The 19,010-nt window shown below is 47.5% G+C and overlaps 1 protein-coding gene across 1 annotated transcript in view; it reads right to left on the bottom strand.

The window, feature by feature from the left end:
- The window catches only part of rgs9b (regulator of G protein signaling 9b), a 166,137-nt gene extending 154,850 nt beyond the window's left edge, over positions 1 to 11,287 (bottom strand). Inside the window, exon 1 of the mRNA XM_068058719.1 lies at positions 11,225 to 11,287. Coding sequence (XP_067914820.1) covers positions 11,225 to 11,287 — 63 coding nt within the window. The remainder of the gene's footprint in view (positions 1 to 11,224) is intronic.
- Between the last annotated feature and the right edge of the window lie 7,723 nt (positions 11,288 to 19,010).

Raw genomic sequence — 19,010 nt, 5'->3', positions numbered from 1 at the left:
ATACTAAATTGAAAGAAGTACAAGTAAATCGCAGTTTCATCATGACATGGATGTGAGGCAGTACAGTGTGAGCCCCTTGTCATGTAAAGCCAGTTGTGAATTTATTATATACTGTACTGCCTTATCATAACTTTATTTCCCTGTTAGATAATGGACCAGTCAGAGCAATCTGTTAATTTCAATCAATTTCATCAATGTGAAATTAACATCCTCTAGCTTCTTTTGCACTCACATTAGGACGATCAACAGCCAAGAGGCAATTTTAACAAGAGAGGATATAGAGACTGTTCCATCAACTTGAGCAGAAGAAAAGCATAGGAGGCTCACTGAAAGATCTGGGGCTTTGATGATTAATGAAGGTTCTACAGCTTGTGATGACATACAATTACATCGAATTTACAGCACAGAAATAGGTTATTCAGCCCAACTGGGCTGTGCTGGTGCTTATGCTCCAAACAAGTCTATATGACTGAAGGACAAATGGTAAGGCAGCATGGTTGGTCTAATTAGCACCAGTTTATTCAGAAAGGCAAAGTGCTAAATGACTGCCTGAGATGCAACTTAGATGACAAGCAATGAAACAGCTGAAGATGTCGTTACAATATCCAATCCAAAGGGTTGTCTCACATTAGCTGCACTGAGAATCACACACCAGACAGATTCATTTAGACCTTTTAAAATTAGTCCAATGTTTGAAAGTAACACTTTTCTACTAGACCAATACCAGTATATTTCACAGAAAACTGTTGTAAATCTGACCAGTCCAAAGAATCTGAATATTCTATAATCATTCTCTCACCCTAGCCACTTTCTTCCCCCCACCTCTCTCCTGATGACACTTGAGTAGGGTTCCATGAGTGCTGACTGCCTCATCCACTTAATCATTCTTCATGAGTAAGCCTAGACCGTATGTGTCAGCAGGTTATTTAATCATACAAGGCATGACAGCCAATCACAGACTTGTCCTCACCCAATAGATGCAGGCTCTTTCCCAAGCAAATCACTAACAAAGTACTTCTAATGAACAGATGGGCTTGTGTAATGCATAGTACACTCATATCTGATTCCTATTATATTGGGGGTGGTTCTGAATTTCAGATCAGTGACTTTCACAGCTACTGCACCAGCTGGCTCATAATTTTAAATCCTATGCCCACTTTGGGGGTGACATTTTAAGTGTACAATGTTTGTAATGCACTGATTAGAGGATCCTACTCGCTGATTTAAATAGTCATCTTTTTATCCCAAAAATATACTTTATTCATAAAAATCTGTAAAAAAATACATTACAAAACAGTTCAAAACTGTTCCAAGATGACATTCCAGAAAGTGCAAATGAAATCAGTCTTTTTCAATACAGAACATGAGTTGCCTCACAACCCTTCCATTCCATTTTACATGCAATGTACATTTGCAAAACACAACGAAACCATATTTTGGTACATACAGCCCGAGGGGTTTTACACAGGTTCCAGCCCCTCGGTTCACTATGGCGGGAGGACCTCACACAGTGATCTTTCCCCATTGAGTCTTTGCAGCGGCTGCCCCAAGCTTTAGTGCGTCCCTCAGCACGTAGTCCTGGACCTTGGAATGTGCCAGTCTGCAACATTCGATCGTAGACAACTCTTTGCGCTGGAAGACCAGCAAGTTTCGGGCAGACCAAGAGAGTCTTTCACTGAATTGATAGTCCTCCAGCATAAGTTGATGTTTATCTCGGTGTGCGTCCCTGGGACCAGCCCGTAGAGCACAGACTCCTGTGTTACAGAGCTGCTTGGGATGAAACCTGACAAAAACATCTCTTTCCACACCTGCTTTGCAAAGGCACATTCCAGAAGGAGGTGGGCAACTATCTCTTCCCCACCGCAGCCACCTCGAGGGCAGCATGCGGAGGCAGTAAGATTCCGGACATGCAGGAAGGATCTGACGGGGAGGGCCCTTCTCACCACCAGCCAAGCTACGTCTTGGCGCTTGTTTGAAAGTTCTGGTGATGAGGCATTCTGCCAAATGACTTTGACGGTCTGCTCGGGGAACCATCCGGCCGGATCCACCATCTCCTTATCCCGTAGGACCTTGAGGACATTCTGTGCAGACCACTGCCTGATGGATTGGTGGTCAAAGGTGTTTTTCTGCACAAACCTCTCCACAAAGGATAGGTGGTATGGCACGGTCCAACTGGATGGAGCGTTCCGCAGCAATGTGACCAGACCCATCCTTCGTAACACCGGGACAGATAGAACCTCAGCACGTAGTGACACTTGGTGTTTGTGTACTGGGGCTCTATGCACAGTTTGATACAGCTGCACACAAAGGTGGCCATCAGGAAGAGGGCAACATTGGGTACGTTTTTTCTCCCATTATCCAGAGGTTTGAACATTGTGTCCCTCCGGACCCGGTCCATTTTGGATCTCCAGATAAAGCGGAAGATGGCTCGGGTGACTGCCACGGCGCAGGAATGGGGTATGGGCCAGACCTGCGCCACGTACAGTAACGTGAGCACCTCGCACCTGATGAAGGATCTGATGGCGTTTGTCAGCTTGTTCAGAGTTAGCGGTTTGTTCAGTCTCTCCCTCATGCTGTCAGCCAAGACCTCCGTGATAGATGACAGGAAGGACTGGGAGGCCATGCTGTCCGTGGGTTTCACGTCGTACAGCCCAGCATAACAGGAATTGCTAATCCTTAGTATATCAGACTGCGAAGACGTTACCGAGCCATCCTCTTCCTTCAGGCTGCTGATCACAGAGCTCACTCTGTGTAGCTTTTGTAAGAAGAAACGCGAGCACGTCTCATCCTGCTCAACGGAGCGGACTCTAGACTGGAAGATGATCTTGGAGGCCTCTGTGGCAAAGAGTGAGGCCTGCTGGTTCTTCACCTCTTGGAGATCTTCCTTGACCTCGACCCCCTCGACTGCAGCCGGAGCAGATTTTGCATTCTTTTCTGGAGTCTGGATATTTCCCTCTGTCTCTCTCTCGCCCTCTGAACACCTTAGAAGATAAAGAACCTCTTGATGTTCTCCTTGATCACCTCCCACCAGTGAACTGGAGACTCAAAGAAGAGGGGTTTCACGGTTCTCCAACCTTTGTAATCCCTTTTGAGTTCCTCAGCATTCTCTGGGGTTAACAGTTTTATGTTCAGCTTCCATGTCCCCCTGCCAACCCCCTGGTCATCCTGAAAGTGACAGTCGGTCAGTAAGAGGCAGCGGTCGGAGAAGAACACCGGCTTGACGTCAGTAGATCTGACCATGACAGCACGGGACACAAACAGGAAGTCAATCCTGGAATGGGCAGACCCGTACGATCTTGACCATGTGTATCTACGCTGCACTCCGTCTGCAGGTTTGCTGAAGACGTCGTGCAGCTTGGCAACTTTTACTGTTTCCATTAGGAATCTGGACATAGCGTCCAGTTTGCTGTCGTCCCTGCCGGATTGTCCAGCTGCATCGATGATGCAGTTGAAGTCACTGCCTAGAATGACCGGCCTGGACATCACCAGCAGTAGTGGGAGCTGCTGGAAGACGATCAGCCGCTCGCTGTATTGGACCGGGGCGTACACGTTGATTAACCGGAGCGGAGCGTTGTTGTACATTACATCTGCTCCGAGGAGACGACCGCCCACCATCTCCTTAACTTCGGAGATGATGAAGTTACCTCCCTGCAGCAGAATTCCCAGGCCAGAGGAACGGGAATAATTTCCCCCTGACCAGATTGATGGCCCGAGCGACCATCATTGCTACCATTGCCTGTAGGTGCTGAGGTGCGGCATTCCACACTCCTGCAGAAACAGTAGGTCAGCTTTGACCTTGGCGAGGTAGTCCAAGGTCAAAACACATTGCGTACTGGATTTAATGCTACGCACGTTAATGGAAGCAATCTTTATACCCATTTAAAACTGGAGGTTGCTTACCACACCAAGTGTCCTTACTAGTCCCAGTCCTTGGGTATTTTTCTGTATACCCATAGTGTGCACAAGTTGTTGCACATGCATTGGGCTCAGAAACCCCTTCTGGTTACTCACGGGGGTTTGTTCTGCTGGGGTGACATCGGTGGGGGGTCTTGTAGGCAGCAAGGCTTGGACTGTCCTCTGCTGGTGGTGTTTTCCCCCTCTGTTCTTCCTCGAGGACGTTTCTGCTCCCGGCTTCCCAGAGTTGGAGTGTGTTGGACGCTTCACTGCTCTCAGTCTCCCGGAGCTGGAGTGCGCTGGGCATCTCGCTGGGTTCAGCGCTTAGGGGTTGAGCACACTGGGCCCGTCACTGCTTCTAGTACCCTGGATCTGAAGAGCTTTCTCTTCCAGCTGCTTTGCATTCTGTCGCTTCTTTTGCAGGTGCCGTTGTTCCGGCCCTTCCTCGTCCGATGAGGAGCAGCTGCCATAGTTTGTCTCAGACGGTAGCCTCCTCTTCCCATTGGTTTGGGTGATAACCTGTTCCTTTTTTTGGGGCTTCTTCTTTGTTTTCCTTTTGACCACTTGCCACTCATCCGACTGTCCCACTGCTCCATTGATTCTGTCTGTAGAGGAGGGGTTTCCGGGCACGGTGTAGGTGTTGGGTCGCTGGCTGCAGCTGCCTCCTCTTTCCTCTCCTTCTCAGAAGGATTTACCTTGCTGCGGGGAGGGTTGCTTGTCTCCTTCACAGCACAAGGTGCATTCACCGTTCCTTCTCCCGGCCTTTCCTGTGACCTTACCACCTGAGCATAACTGAGGCAGCGTTTGGGGCAGATTTTGTAGAGGCGGCCTGCCTCACCACACAGGTTGCAGCACTAACTCTGCTTACAGTCCTTGGTCTGGTGAATCTTTCCTGGGACAGCCACCAAAACCCCAACCAACAAGAAAGTGACAACCACAGAAGATCTCCAATCCCAAAGGGTGAAACGCCGTAAATAGTCATCACCTTATTGCTGTTCATGGGATCTTGCTATAAACAAAATGCCATGTTTGCTTACAGAACACCAGATACTGCACTTCAAAGTGACTCAATGCATGTGAAGTGCTTTGAAACATTATGAGATGTGATAAGACACTGTATAAATGCAAATCTTGCTTGCCTTAACAAAGTCAGTTGTCAGTTTATTTTAAATAGGTTAGTGACTGTTAAAATAGCCAACAGAGCAACTTTACATGAATACATTAACCAATGCAATATAAATATCACAGTGGAATTTCAGCCAAGGCTGAATTTTCCTGTTGTCCCTGCTCTTGTGCTGATATGTTCCCCGCCTCCAAAGAACCAAAGAAAGGTAGAAGATACACATAGGCAAAGGTGGATACACAAAATAGTCTGATAGCTGATCATGTGATCTGAAGCGAGTGAAACACTTATCCAGGAGTGATGAATGGATTATTTTGTGTCAGAGTTGCTACTTTTATCTCTAACACTTGCGTAGTTTCAGATCTTTTCCTACATATGTATTACAACGTTCAGACATGATGCCAGGAGTTAACCTGCCTGCTGGTCCTTGCGCAAATGGAACTCCCTCCCGAACAGCACTGTGGCTGTACCCGCACCAGATGGACTGCAGTGGGTCAAGAAGGCAGGTCACCACCACGAGGGCAATCAGGGATGGGCAATAAATGCTGGCCTTGTCAGCGACGCCCGCATCCCATGAAAAGAATAAAAAAAACTAGGGATGTCGCTCAGTTAATTACAAAGCAGTGATAAATTGAGGGGCTTAAATGACATTACCATCAATGAGAGCAAGATCTAATATTGATACCTACTCAGTTTTATTTACAGCATTTTGAGCATAGTGACTTCTTTTTGATGTTTCTAACTAATACTGAAGTAGAGGTGCAGGATATCATGTGATTGCTGTGGAACCACACTGGCTTTAATAGCAAACCCTGCAGGTAGTTTTACCCTAATATCATGAGAATTTAAGAAATAGGAGCAGGACCCCTGAAGCCAGTAAGGTCATGCCTGATCTTCAACCTCAACTCCACATTCCCACCCGATCCACATATTCCTCAATTGCCTTACAGGTCAAGCATTATCGATCTCTGTCTTGAATATACTCAACAATTGAGCCTCCACAGACCTCTGGGTAGAAAACTCAAAAGATTCACAAACCCCTAAATAAAGAAATTACTCCTCATCTCAGTCCTGAATGGCCAACCTCTTATTCTGAGACTGTGACTCCGAGTTCTAAACTCTACAGCCTCTCAGTATCTACCCCGTTCAGCCTGCTCAGAATCTTATATGTTTCAATGAGGTCACCTCTCATTCTTCTAAACTCCTAAAATTCTAAAAATTCAAAAACTTCTAAGCCCTCATTCACTTGGGAGGAAAACTCCCGGAATCGGGTCGAATCCCAGTTTTACATCCCACCCAATAACGCTCTACATTTAACTCAGTGGAGAGTAAAATCTGATAGGGACATAAAACAGGCGGCCAACCCAATTTAGTTAATTCCTCACTGAGTGGGTTAAATTATAAATACCCCCCCACCCCAATAATTACTATCACAGTTATGTGACAATTGTTTAATACATTGAACTTATTTTTTAAATTGCATACAGGGAAGTTCACAGTTGAAATATTTGTCCCTATGGAAAAGCTTCAAAGTATTTTCCTTTTGAAAATAATCAAAAAGGAACGCTATATTTTCAATTTTTATTTCTTTCACCTAAAGAAGCTGTATTCTACCCTGATGATGCAATCTCCAATACTGACATACCGCATTCCAGCATTAAGCTCGACCAGATACAGACAGATTCCGTCTTCTCCCTTAATAAGTTGCAGAAATGACTCACATGCTAGGTTATTACCAGGTAGTGTTTTTATAAAGAACTGCATAATTCTTTGGTAGTTAAATCCACTGAATAAAAATACCAGTAATGACATTACAAATAATAACAGCTGTGGGCAAAGGTCATGCTTGATGACCGGTGAGCCTTACATCAGTGGTGGAAAGTTATTGGAAGGGATTCTGAGAGACAGGATTTATATGCATTTGGAAAGGCAAGGTCTGCTTAGGGATAGTCAGCATGGCTTTGTGTGTGGGAAATCATGTCTCACGAATTTGATTGAGTTTTTTGAGGAGGTGACCAAGAGGATTGATGAGGGCAGGGCAATGGACGTTGTCTAAATGGGCTTTAGCAAGGCCTTTGACAAGGTCCTGCATGGTAGGCTGGTCCAGAAGGTTCGAATACATGGGATCCAGGGTGAGCTAGCCAATTGGATACAAAATTGGCTTGGTGATAGGAGGCAGAGGGTGGTAGTGGAAGGTTGTTTTTCAGATTGGAGGCCTGTGACCAGTGGTGTGCCGCAGGGATCGGTGCTGGGCCCGATTATATATTAATTGCTTGGATGTGAATGTAGGGGGCATGATTAGTAAGTTTGCAGATGACACCAAAATTGGTGGTATAGTGGACAGTGAAGAAAGTTGTCTAAGGTTACAACAGGATATAGATCAACTGGGGAAGTGGGAAAGGGATTGGCAAATGGAATTTAACGCAGACAAGTGCGAAGTGATGCATTTTGGGAAGTTAAACCAGGCAGGACATATACAGTGAATGGCAGGGCCCTGGGGAGTGTGGTTGAGCAGAGAGACCTTGAGGTGCAAGTACATAGTTCGCTGAAAGTGGCAACACAGGTAGACAGGGTGGTGAAGAAGGCGTATGGCATGCTTGCCTTCATCAGCCGAGGCACTGAGTACAAGAGTTGGACGTCATGTTACAGTTGTACATAACGTTGGTTAGGCCGCATTTGGAGTACTGTGTGCAGTTCTGGTCGCCGCACTACAGGAAAGATGTGATTAAGCTAGAGAGGGTGCAGAAAAGATTCACAAGGATGTTGCCTGGTTTGGAGGGCTTGAGTTATAAAGAGAGATTGGATAGGCTGGGTCTGTTTTCCCTGGAGCGAAGGAAGCTGAGAGGGGACATGATAGAGGCATATAAAATGATGAGAGGGATAGATAGGGTAGATAGCCAGAGTCTGTTTCCCATGGTAGGGGTGACTAAAACTAGAGTGCATGGATTTAAGGTGAGAGGAGGAGGTTTAAAGGGGATCAAAGGGGTAAATTTTTCACACAAAGAATAGTGGGTATCTGGAATGAGCTGCCTGAGGAGGTGGTGGAGGCAGGAACAGTAGCAACATTTAAGAGGCATCTGGACAGGTACTTGAATGAGCAAGGCATAGAGGGATATGGAATTAATGCAGGCAGGTGGGATTAGAATAGATAGGCATTATGGTCGGCATGGATGCGGTGGGCCGAAGGGCCTGTTTCTATGCTGTACGACTCTATGGATTACTTCCAAAATTGACTTGTCTGTTTTACTTCATGATAATTGACATTGGGGGCAGTAAAATAATAATTATTAATTTCCAATTTTAAAAATATAGAACAGCAGCAGGCAGAGGCAATTCCAAACCTGTCATTGCAAACCTGGACTCAAATACCATTCATAAACCACTCAACGCCTTGTCATTTTTTTGGTTGGGTGCAGTTTGAACTTTATTAGATTCCAGCCTAGTAACCATTCCATTATTCATTATTCCAAATGTAAGCCACCTAAATTATTTGATTGGACAGCAACCTTGTGAATCCTTCCAAGTGTTTTATTTCACATTATTGCGATTAGGCACATAAACCAGCTGACCTGTACCAGTTTAGATAACAGCCTTGCAGGAAATTTATAACACAGAAGGTGACCATTTGGCCCATCACATCTGTGCCAGCCGAAAAAGAGATATCCAGTCTATTCCCACTTTCCAACTGTTGGTCTTTTGCTGTGTAGATTATGACACTTCAAGTACATATCCAAGTAGTTTTGAAATGTGATGAGGGTGTCTGCCTCTATCACTCAGTGACTTTCAGCCCCCTTTGGATGAAAAAAATTCTCAAGATAAAGAAAATGAAGGAATATGGGAATACAGCACAGAATTAGGACTACTGTTTACAAATACCAACACACACCAGTTGGGCTGGATGACCTATAATTTCCATGTAATTCTATGCAATATTCCTTTCTCAATTCAGGCATCTCTTCACCCCTTTCAGAAGCAGGAACAGTCACCCAGGCCTTTATTCCAGATCTCTCTCCTGATCGTGGTAAATGGCCCAAACTCTCTCCGTACCCTTTTCTTGCACAGCAAGCTGCCACAAACAGCAATTTGATAATGGGCAGAAACTCTTTTTAGGGATGTTGATTGAGAAATACATCCCCCGCTCTTCTTCAAAGTAACACCACTGGATCTTCTGCACCCCACCTGCAGAACAGGCTTCCGTTTAATGTCTCATCTGAAGGAGGGCACCTCCAACAGAGCAGCAAATCCCTCGGTACTCCCCGAAAGCATGATCCCGACCTTCCAGTTGCTTGCCATTTCAACACACACCCCTGCTCTCATGTCTACATTTCTGTCCTTGACCTGCTCCAGCGTTCCAGTGAGCATCAACGCAAGCTCGAGGAGCAGCACCTGATCTTTCGATTAGGCACTCTACAGCCTCGCGGACTCAACCTTGAGTTCAACAATCTCAGAGTATGACTGGCCTTTTAAAATGTTCTTTTATAATCTTGTTTGTTCATGTGTCAGCATTGCTCATTACTCTGCCATTAACACTCTCTCATCTTTGACCACAAACATTAACACACTCTTTGCCTTTGGCCCATGCCAGCTTTATTATTTAAACCTCTCTTACCCTCCACCCTATCACACACCTTCCCTTTTGTTCTCTTCCCCAACTAAACCCCCATCCACCTTCACTTGCTTAACCTTTGGCAGTTCTGATGAAAGGTCACAGACCTGAAACATTAACTCTGTTTCTCTCTCCACAGATGCTGCCTGATCTGCCGAGTATTTCCAGCACTTTCTGTTTTGATTCTCTCAGTGCTGCACTGGAATATCAGCCTAGATTATTGTGTTCAAGTCTCTCGAGTAGGACTTGAACCCCCAATCTTCTGACTCAGAGGTGAGACAGTGACCCACTGAGCCACAGCAGACGTAGAACTAGAACTGTGTAACAGCCCCGACAAACACATTTTTCTGCAGCACCTGTGGAAGAGCCTGTCGCTCTAGAATTGGCCTTTATAGCCACTCCAGGCGCTGCTCCACACACCACTGACCACCTCCAGGCGCTTACCCATTGTCTCTCGAGATAAGGAGGCCAAAGAAGACCATTCTAGTGGCCCATCTGAGAACTGCGATGTGGTGTCTGCTCAAAGCTGGAATGATACTCAACTGCCCACGCACCCAATAATGAAGAAAGCGTGCATTACCAGGGCCAACGAGACAGCACACAAGAACATTACTGATAGCCTGCCTGTGTTTTTAATGCCTGAACGCTTTATTTTCGTTCACTGACTAATTGGCCATCGGAATGTTATTTATAAAAGGGCCAAGGCTGGAAATCTAGAACGAACAAAGAAAATGCTGGAAATAGGAGCAAGTCACTCAGCATGGGAAAGAGGTTAAAGTCTAGGATACAGAGCGACATGTGAAGTGAGCTCTGCTAAATATCCACCTTTATTCCTTAATTTGTTAACACTAATAGTATCGACATTTGTGTATCACTGTTGCTGCTGATATCCAGTCTAAAGCTAGAATGAGCTTCAGGTATTAGATGTCCTGTCACTCTCAGTAGTTAATTCTATGAAATCGGATCATTTACCCTGAGGTGCCTCACACACCGCCCCAGGCTTTTGGTATCGCTTGGTCGAATCCTCAGATTATTTTCCTTCCATTCTTTTTTATTTGATTAGACTGAAGGGCGGCGTGCAGAACTATGTTCCCGGAAAAAATAAGAAAAGCCCTGCAAGAAACGCGTGGAAAGATTTCGCAAAAAGGAAATAAAATGCATGCTCTGAATTTTCTAATAATTTCACAAAATTCGCAGAGTAAACGAAAAATGAAATCCCAGGTTCTTGCATACAGCGCTGACAATTCCCGTTAGGCGTAAATAACAATGTGCTGAATGCACAGCACACAAATAGTAGCAGGACAGTAACAGTAATCTGTTGCTTATTCAGATGTAAAACTAATTTGCTAAGCAAATGAACCTAGTACAAATAAATAACACTTGCAGGAGAGAGACTCACTTCTGTGCCGTAAATGATTCTAGGTTATCACAAAATTATATTGTTAACAAAAATGCAATTAGTACTTTAGAGAGGAAGAAAGCTCCAATTCTCTCTTCCCAGGTGCAAGCCTTGATTCCGTGTGGGCGCTTTGCACAATTGTCTCCCGCTAATATTAAATGACTGAACAGGACTGGTAGAGTTATTATTATTTCTCTCTTACCTTACGCAGGAAAGCCATTCGTGGCCGGTATTGTTGACCCTGATTGAAGTTTTTGATTGTCATGTTGCCCTCTCGCTCTGCAATGTCTCAAGCTTTCAGAATGAATTGTGATGCTTGGTGCGCAGACTCGCCCCCGCCAGCCGCGCGCCGCTCTGGCTGCCTAGGCAACGGCGGCTCGCGCTCCGGGGAGGCTGACAGCCCGGCTGTCAATCAGCGGCCGGCCGCCGGCCCCGCACACATGCGCAGACCTGCCTGCCACCGCATCTGGCTGCCCGCCTGGTGGAACTGGGGCAAGGCAACCACAACTTGCAGGTCTCCCACACGGCGAAAGAAAACGACCCAAGGCGCTTCACAGGAGCCTTGTCAAATAAAACATGACCCCCACCCAAGCCACATTAGTACAGTTGATCCAAAGGTTGGTCAAGGAGGGTCTGCACTCTGCCTAGAATGTGTGATCTGATCAAATGAATGGTTGGAAGACAGACATTCCTGCAATAAATCTATTCCAATGGTCACCTGGTCAGCCTCCCACCTTGCACCCTCAGGGAACTAGAGCTCATCCAACACTCTGCAAGCCTGTGTCCTAACTTGCACCAAGTCCCATCGCACACATCACCCCTGTGCTTACTGACCTACATTGGCTCCTGGTCCAGCAATGCTGCAATTTTAACATTCTCATCCTTGTTTTCAAATCCTTCCACAGCGCCACCCCTCTTCCCTATCTCTGTGACCTCCTCCACCTCCCTATGCTCCTGCAATGCTGACCTCTTGCATGCCCTCAATTTTCATCGCTCTACCACTGGAAGCCTTGCCTTCAGCTGCCGAGGCCATAAGCTCTGGAATTCCCTCCCTAAAACTCTCTGCCTCTCTACCTTTCTCTCCGCCTGTAAGACACTGCTTAAAACCTGCTCATTGTTTGTCTGCCAGTGGCTGTGGAGGGCAGTTGGTGTGAGAGGAATGTGGAGGAGGTTGGAGAGTTTGACCCTTGAGGAGCACACTGAACGAGATGGTTGGCGAGAGGGAAGGATGTGGCATTTGGGGCTGCTACTCTTTGGATGCAGTGATGGTGATATAGATGACAGAAATAAAGACAGTGCAGCTATAGAAACAAGAATATTCAATCTGCTATGCACAGTTGTATAACAATAGAAAATATGCATTAAAAAAACAAAGTCACACCTTCTACCTTCCTCACTTTATCTTGTCTGTCAATTGACAGACCTTTCTTAATCGCAATCTTGGGTACAGGTATATTGTGTTCGTGCAGAAAATAATGTACATACCTGGCCTTCTAAACAGCTGCATTGTGGATGACAAAATTTCCATTACATGCCTTTTTTGGGGGATTGTATTAATTCTTCAAGGGTAACCCACAACAAGCAGATTCAACTAACTGTAATTTACATATTACATAGAATTTGCAATATAGAAACAGGCCATTCAGCCCAACAGGTCTATGCCAGTGTTTATGCTCCACGAGTTTCCTCCCACCCTACTTCACCTCACCCTATCAACATATCCATCTATTCCTTTTATGTTATTTTGTTGTATACTATTCATGTTCTTCAACATCACAGTTGTTAAAACCCTACTCACATCATTTACATGAAAGTGTTTATTTATTAAAGATCTTTCTCAAGAATTAAACAATTTAGTTGGAAAATAATTTATAAGGAAGGAGCAGCAATCACAAATGTTGTTGAAATACAAAACAGTCTTTCTGAAACAAGAAATTCATTATAAATTAAAGCAAGCATCTATTTGTAAATCCAGCTTTGAGAAAAAAAGCAGCAGTGTAAAGAATGAGCACCCAAGACACTGGAGTCAACCTAGTAGTAATTGTTCAAATGTAAAATGCATAAACTGTTCAATTGATACCTCAGTTATAGTGCTTACTGCCAACTGCAATGCTCCCATATTCACAGGAACTTCTGTGCTTTACAGGAGAAAAAAATCAATTGTAAGCATCGACATGAAAAAAAGATCTGTCAATTGACAGCGAAGATAAAGTGAGGAAGGCAGAAGGTGTGTCCTTGTGTTCTATGAATAATCCCCTAATAGGTTGTAATGATTTTAACACTGAGATCTTATACAGTCCATGAAAGATATGTTCACTCTCCATGGGAAAGTAACCAGTAAGTAACAATTTTCAGCAGATGAGACCTAAGCAGAAGTGACTCCAGAGGAGATGGTGACGTTCACCAGATGCAACTAATGAATTTCTGAATGGCAAAATGTCAAATTCAATGTAATTGTCCCTATAGGGTTCTAACTGGCATTTTACTGTTAAAGGACATAACAGGCAGAATCAAAGATAACAACTCAAAAAATACTGAGCAGAAAATAGATTTTCTACAGTTGTGTTTATGAAACAAAAAGTTGGCCTGCTTCAGATTATTCATTTAAAGTTATGAGTGATCTGCACTGCTGTAACACAATAGTTTTATTCCATGAAATGCTAAGTAGTTTTAAATTTCCATCACCCAACCACTGTCCATGCCATCAACATTAACACTGCTCCGCAGTAATCGCTCCCTCATTGCACTTTTGGGGTCCAGTTTCAGAAAAAAAACTCACAGCTGAACTTGACTCTAGAGGAATTTGAACCAACAAATCCTGATTGAAAGTTTAACACAGTATTCATTGTAGCATCGATCCAATTGTATTGTGTATCTAAAACAGAATATCTGAGTGCAAAAGAAACCAGCTCACAGTACCAATTGTAACTGCTTTGCTCAATTTCTCATTGATCTAACTGTGCAAATTGTAGTGGCTGAAGAAGTGGGCACCAATGATGGTGTTGTGGGAATAGGAGAGAAAGAGAATGAGTGTATGCTCAGAAGCAAGGCAGGAGGATATCAGTAAGGTTGGGCATGGCTGGGCCATGCAGGAATTTGAACTAGAGTGTGTATGTGAAGCCCATGGTACTTGAAGAGGACAACAACAACAACTTTTAACAGTAGAAATGTCACCAGGCACATCACTGGAACGATTATCAAACAAAATTTGACACAGAGCCATATAAGGAGATATTAGGACAGGTCAAGGAGGTAGGTTTCAAGGAGTATCTTAAAGGGGAGAGGGAGAGAGAGGTCGCAAGGCAGAGAGGGTTAGGGAGAGAATTACAGTGTTTAGGACTTAGGCAGCTGAAGGCATGGCTGCCAATGGTGGAGCAATGAAAATCAGGGATGTGCAAGAGACAGAATTGGAGGAGTGCAGAAGGCTTGTAGGGCTGGAGAAGATTGCAGAGATAGGGAGGGGCAAGATTATGGAAAGACTGGGATGATAAGAGTGTGACTCTTTGTATGGACATTAATGAAGTGAAGCTGTAAGGTATTGAAGGCATGGTCTCAGGATTCGTAAGCCGGAGGGGAAGAGGTCGAAGCAGAGGCGGGCATTGGTGTGAAGGTCGAAGAAAGCAGTGCATTTACAATCAGAATGGATGTTTAGGGAGCTCAACTTGGGGTTGGTCAGTGGAACAAATAGCTCCACATTTCCAGATCTAGCCTGAGGTAGGAGCCAAGGAGGTAAATGGTTGGGTGGGTGGGTGGGTGGAGAGGGTCAAAGTCAGAGGCTACAGGTGGGAGCCAAAAATCATGGCTTCAATTTTGATAGCATTAATCAAGTGCAGATTAATATGGCAATCCTAATGTTGCAGTCTGACATTCGCTGCTGTCACACAGGCTGCAATGTGGAGCCCCCTCCTCCCCCCACATTGTGAAATCAATTGATCTGGTGAGAACTTCCCTTCTTCTGCTCTCATATCGCTGATAGAAACCCCATAAAGAGTGAAGTCTTGCTCAATGAGATGTAACTGGGTTTTTAACAGTGAGCTGAGTAATTACTGAACAACTGATTCTATTTCCCGCACCTCTGCTCTCACCCTTCCCCTCCTCCCAGAATCACAATAGGATTCCCCTTGTCCTCACCTTCCACCCCCCACACTCCATATTCACTGATAATCCTGCACTATTTCCTCTACCTCCAGTGTGATGCCACCACCAAACACATCTTTCCTTCCCCTCCTCTTTCAGCATGCTGAAGGGCCCATTCTCTGCAATCCCCTGATCCACTCCTCAGTCAACCCCAACACCACCTCTCGTTTCCTATGGCACATTTCCACGTAAACGCAGGAAATACAACACCTGCCCTTTTACCTCTTTGCGTTCTCACCATCCAAAGCCTCAAACATTCCTTCCAGGTGAAGCAGTGATTTACTTGTACTTCTTTCAATTTAGTGTACAGCATTCGCTGCTGACAATGTGGTCTCCTCTACAATGTGCAGATGTGTAGATGCTTTGGAGAGGGTGCAGAGGAGGTTCACCAGGATGTTGCCTGGTATGGAGGGTGCTAGCTATGAAGAGAGATTGAGTAGATTAGGATTATTTTCATTAGAAAGACGGAGGTTGAGGGGGGACCTGATTGAGGTGTACAAAATCATGAGAGGTATAGACAGGGTGGATAGCAAGAAGCTTTTTCCCAGAGTGGGGGATTCAATTACTGGGGGTCACGAGTTCAAAGTGAGAGGGGAAAAGTTTAGGGGGGATATGCGTGGAAAGTTCTTTACGCAGAGGGTGGTGGGTGCCTGGAACGCGTTGCAAGCGGAGGTGGTAGACGCGGGCACGATAGCGTCTTTTAAGATGTATCTAGACAGATACATGAATGGGCAGGAAGCAAAGAGATACAGACCCTTAGAAAATAGGCGACAGGTTTAGATAGAGGATCTGGATCGGCGCAGGCTTGGAGGGCCGAAGGGCCTGTTCCTGTGCTGTAATTTTCTTTGTTCTTTGTTCGAATGCAGACTGGGTGATCTCTTTGTGGAACACGTCCATTCAGTCTGCGAGCATGATCCCCAGCTTCCAATCGCCTGTCATTTTAATTCTCCACCTTGCTCCCGCTCTGACCTTTCTGTTCTTGGCCTGCTGCAGTGACGCAATGAAGATCAACGTAAGATCATCTTTTGACTGGGCACTTCGGGACTAAAAATTGAGTTCAAAAATTTTAGATCATAACCTATAATCTCTGCTCCCATTTTGTTTAGTTTTTCCTTTGATGGTTTATTTTCTCTTGTTCCTCTCTTATTTTCTTTCATTTGTTTTCAGACAGCGGCAATGCAGGATCCTGCCACTCACCCCTCCTCTAGACACTTCTTTTGTTTCTCTAATTGTCCCATTACCACTTTGCTTTGGCTTTACCATGAAATCTTTTGTCATTCAAAGTGATTCCTGACAGCGCAGCCGGCCACTGACGTCATCAGGCTGCGCCAAGGTATGCACTTGCCCAGACGGGGTCCTGTGCGTACGCTGCGTTATGACTTGCCAGGACTGGTTAGCTCATGAGTCAATGATGTCATCGCATGACTTGTGCGTCTTCGGGCAACGCACCTGGTCAGCCTGTGCGCATGCGCTTTACGTGTACAGCAATGCAACGCTAACATATTCACCCATGCGTCAAGCTCCGCTCCCCCCTCCCCCCCTCGCTGCTCTCTCCGGCCACTCCGATCCCACCACCCCCCCCCCCCCCCCCACCCTCACTGCTCTCTCTGGCCACTTTGCTCCCCCCAACCCCCACCCTCGCTGCTCTCTCCGGCCACTCTGCTACCCACCCCCCACCCGCGCTGCTCTCTCCGGCCACTCTGCTACCCACCCCCCACACTCTCCGCTCTCTCCGGCCACTCTGCTCCCCACCCTCGCTGCTCTCTTCGGCCACTCTGCTCCCCACCCCCCACCCTCGCCGCTCTCTCCGGCCACTCTGCTCCCCCCCCCCCCACTGCTCTCTCCAGCCACTCTGCTCCCCACCCCCCACCCTCGCTGCTCTCTCCGGCCGCTCCGCTCCCCCCCTCGATGCTCTTTCCTGCCGGTCCGCTGCCCCCACCCCGCCCGCTGCTCTCTCCGGCCACTCTTCTCCCCCCCCCCCCCCCCACCCTCGCTGCTCTCTCCGGCCGCTCCACTGCCCCCCACCCCCGCTGCTCTCTCCGGCCACTTTGCTCCCCCCCCCCCCAACCCTCGCTGCTCTCTCCGGCCACTCTGCTCCCCCCTCCCACCCTCGCTGCTCTCTCCGGCCGCTCCACTGCCCCCCACCCCCGCTGCTCTCTCCGGCTACTCTGCTCCCCCCCACCCCCGCTGCTCTCTCCGGCCACTCTGCTCCCCCCCCCAACCCTCGCTGCTCTCTCCGGCCACTCTGCTCCCTCCCACCCCCTCTGCTCTCTCCGGCCACTCTGCTCCCCACCCCCCCCACCCTCGCTGCTCTCTCCGGCCGCTCCACTGCCCCCCACCCCCGCTGCTCTCTCCGGCCACTTTGCTCCCCCCCCCCACCCTCGCTGCTCTCTCCGGCCACTCTGCTCCCCCCCTCCACCCTCGCTGCTCTCTCCGGCCGCTCCACTGCCCCCCACCCCCGCTGCTCTCTCCGGCTACTCTGCTCCCCCCCACCCCCGCTGCTCTCTCCGGCCACTCTGCTCTCCCCCCCAACCCTCGCTGCTCTCTCCGGCCACTCTGCTCCCCCCCCGCCCCCGCTGCTCTCTCCGGCCACTCTGCTCCCCCCCCCACCCTCGCTGCTCTCTCCGGCCACTCTGCTCCCCCCCCCCACCCTCGCTGCTCTCTCCGGCCACTCTGCTCCCCCCCCCCCGCTGCTCTCTCCGGCCACTCTGCTCCCCCCCCCCTCGCTGCTCCCTCTGGCCGCTTCGCTCCCCCCCTCCCTGCTCTCTCCGGCCACTCCACTCATTCGGCCACTCTGCTCCCCTCCCCACCCCACCCCCGCCCCCGGCCTGCTCCGCTCCCCCCTCCTTTCACCGGCCCGCTCCGCTCCCCCCACCACCCCCCCATCCCCAGCCCCAGTCTCCTCTGCTCCCCACCCGCCCCCGTCCCCGGGCCCGGCTTGCTCCACTCCCCCGCTCTGCTCCCCACCCCCTCGTCCCCGGCCCGCTCCGCTCCCACCTCCACCACCCCCCCATCCCTGGCCCGCTCGCTCGCTTTCTCCCTCCCACCATTGTGTGCTGCCATGTGTTTAGGTCAGGTTGCATTCGTGTGATTATTTGAGCAGCACCATCTCTAGTCCTGGCAGCTTCGAGGATACTTCGGGACAGGATTTACTCCCATTTGGAAACAAACGAACTTATTAGCGAGAGACAGCATGGTTTTGTGAAGGGGAGTTCGTGTCTCACTAATTTGATTGAGTTTTTTGAGGATGTGACGAAGATGATTGATGAAGGAAGGGCAGTGGATGTTGTCTATGCAGTGGATGTTGTCTATATGGACTTCAGTAAAGCCTTTGACAAGGTCCCGCATGGCAGACTGGTACAAAAGGTGAAGTCACACGGGATCAGAGGTGAGCTGGCAAGATGGATACAGAACTGGCTCGGTCATAGAAGACAGAGGGTATCAGTGGATGGGTGTTTTTCTGAATGGAGGAATGTGACTAGTGGTGTTCCACAGGGATCAGTGCTGGGATCTTTGCTGTTTGTAGTATATATAAATGATTTGGAGGAGAATGTAGCTGGTCTGATTAGTAAGTTTGCGGACGACACAAAGGTTGGTGGAGTTGCGGATAGTGATGAGGATTGTCAGAGGATACAGCAGGATATAGATCAGTTGGAGACTTGGGCAGAGAAATGGCAGATGGAGTTTAATCCAGACAAATGTGAGGTAATGCATTTTGGAAGGTCTAATGCAGTGGGATGTATACCATGGCAAAACTCTGAGGAGTATTGACAGGCAGAGAGATCTGGGCGTACAGGTCCACAGGTCACTGAAAGTGGCAACGCAGGTGGATAAGGTAGTCAAGAAGGCAT

This window comes from Heterodontus francisci, chromosome 26, assembly GCF_036365525.1.
Source record: "Heterodontus francisci isolate sHetFra1 chromosome 26, sHetFra1.hap1, whole genome shotgun sequence".
Lineage (NCBI taxonomy): Eukaryota > Metazoa > Chordata > Chondrichthyes > Heterodontiformes > Heterodontidae > Heterodontus > Heterodontus francisci.
This window is presented reverse-complemented; position numbering and strand designations above follow the sequence as displayed.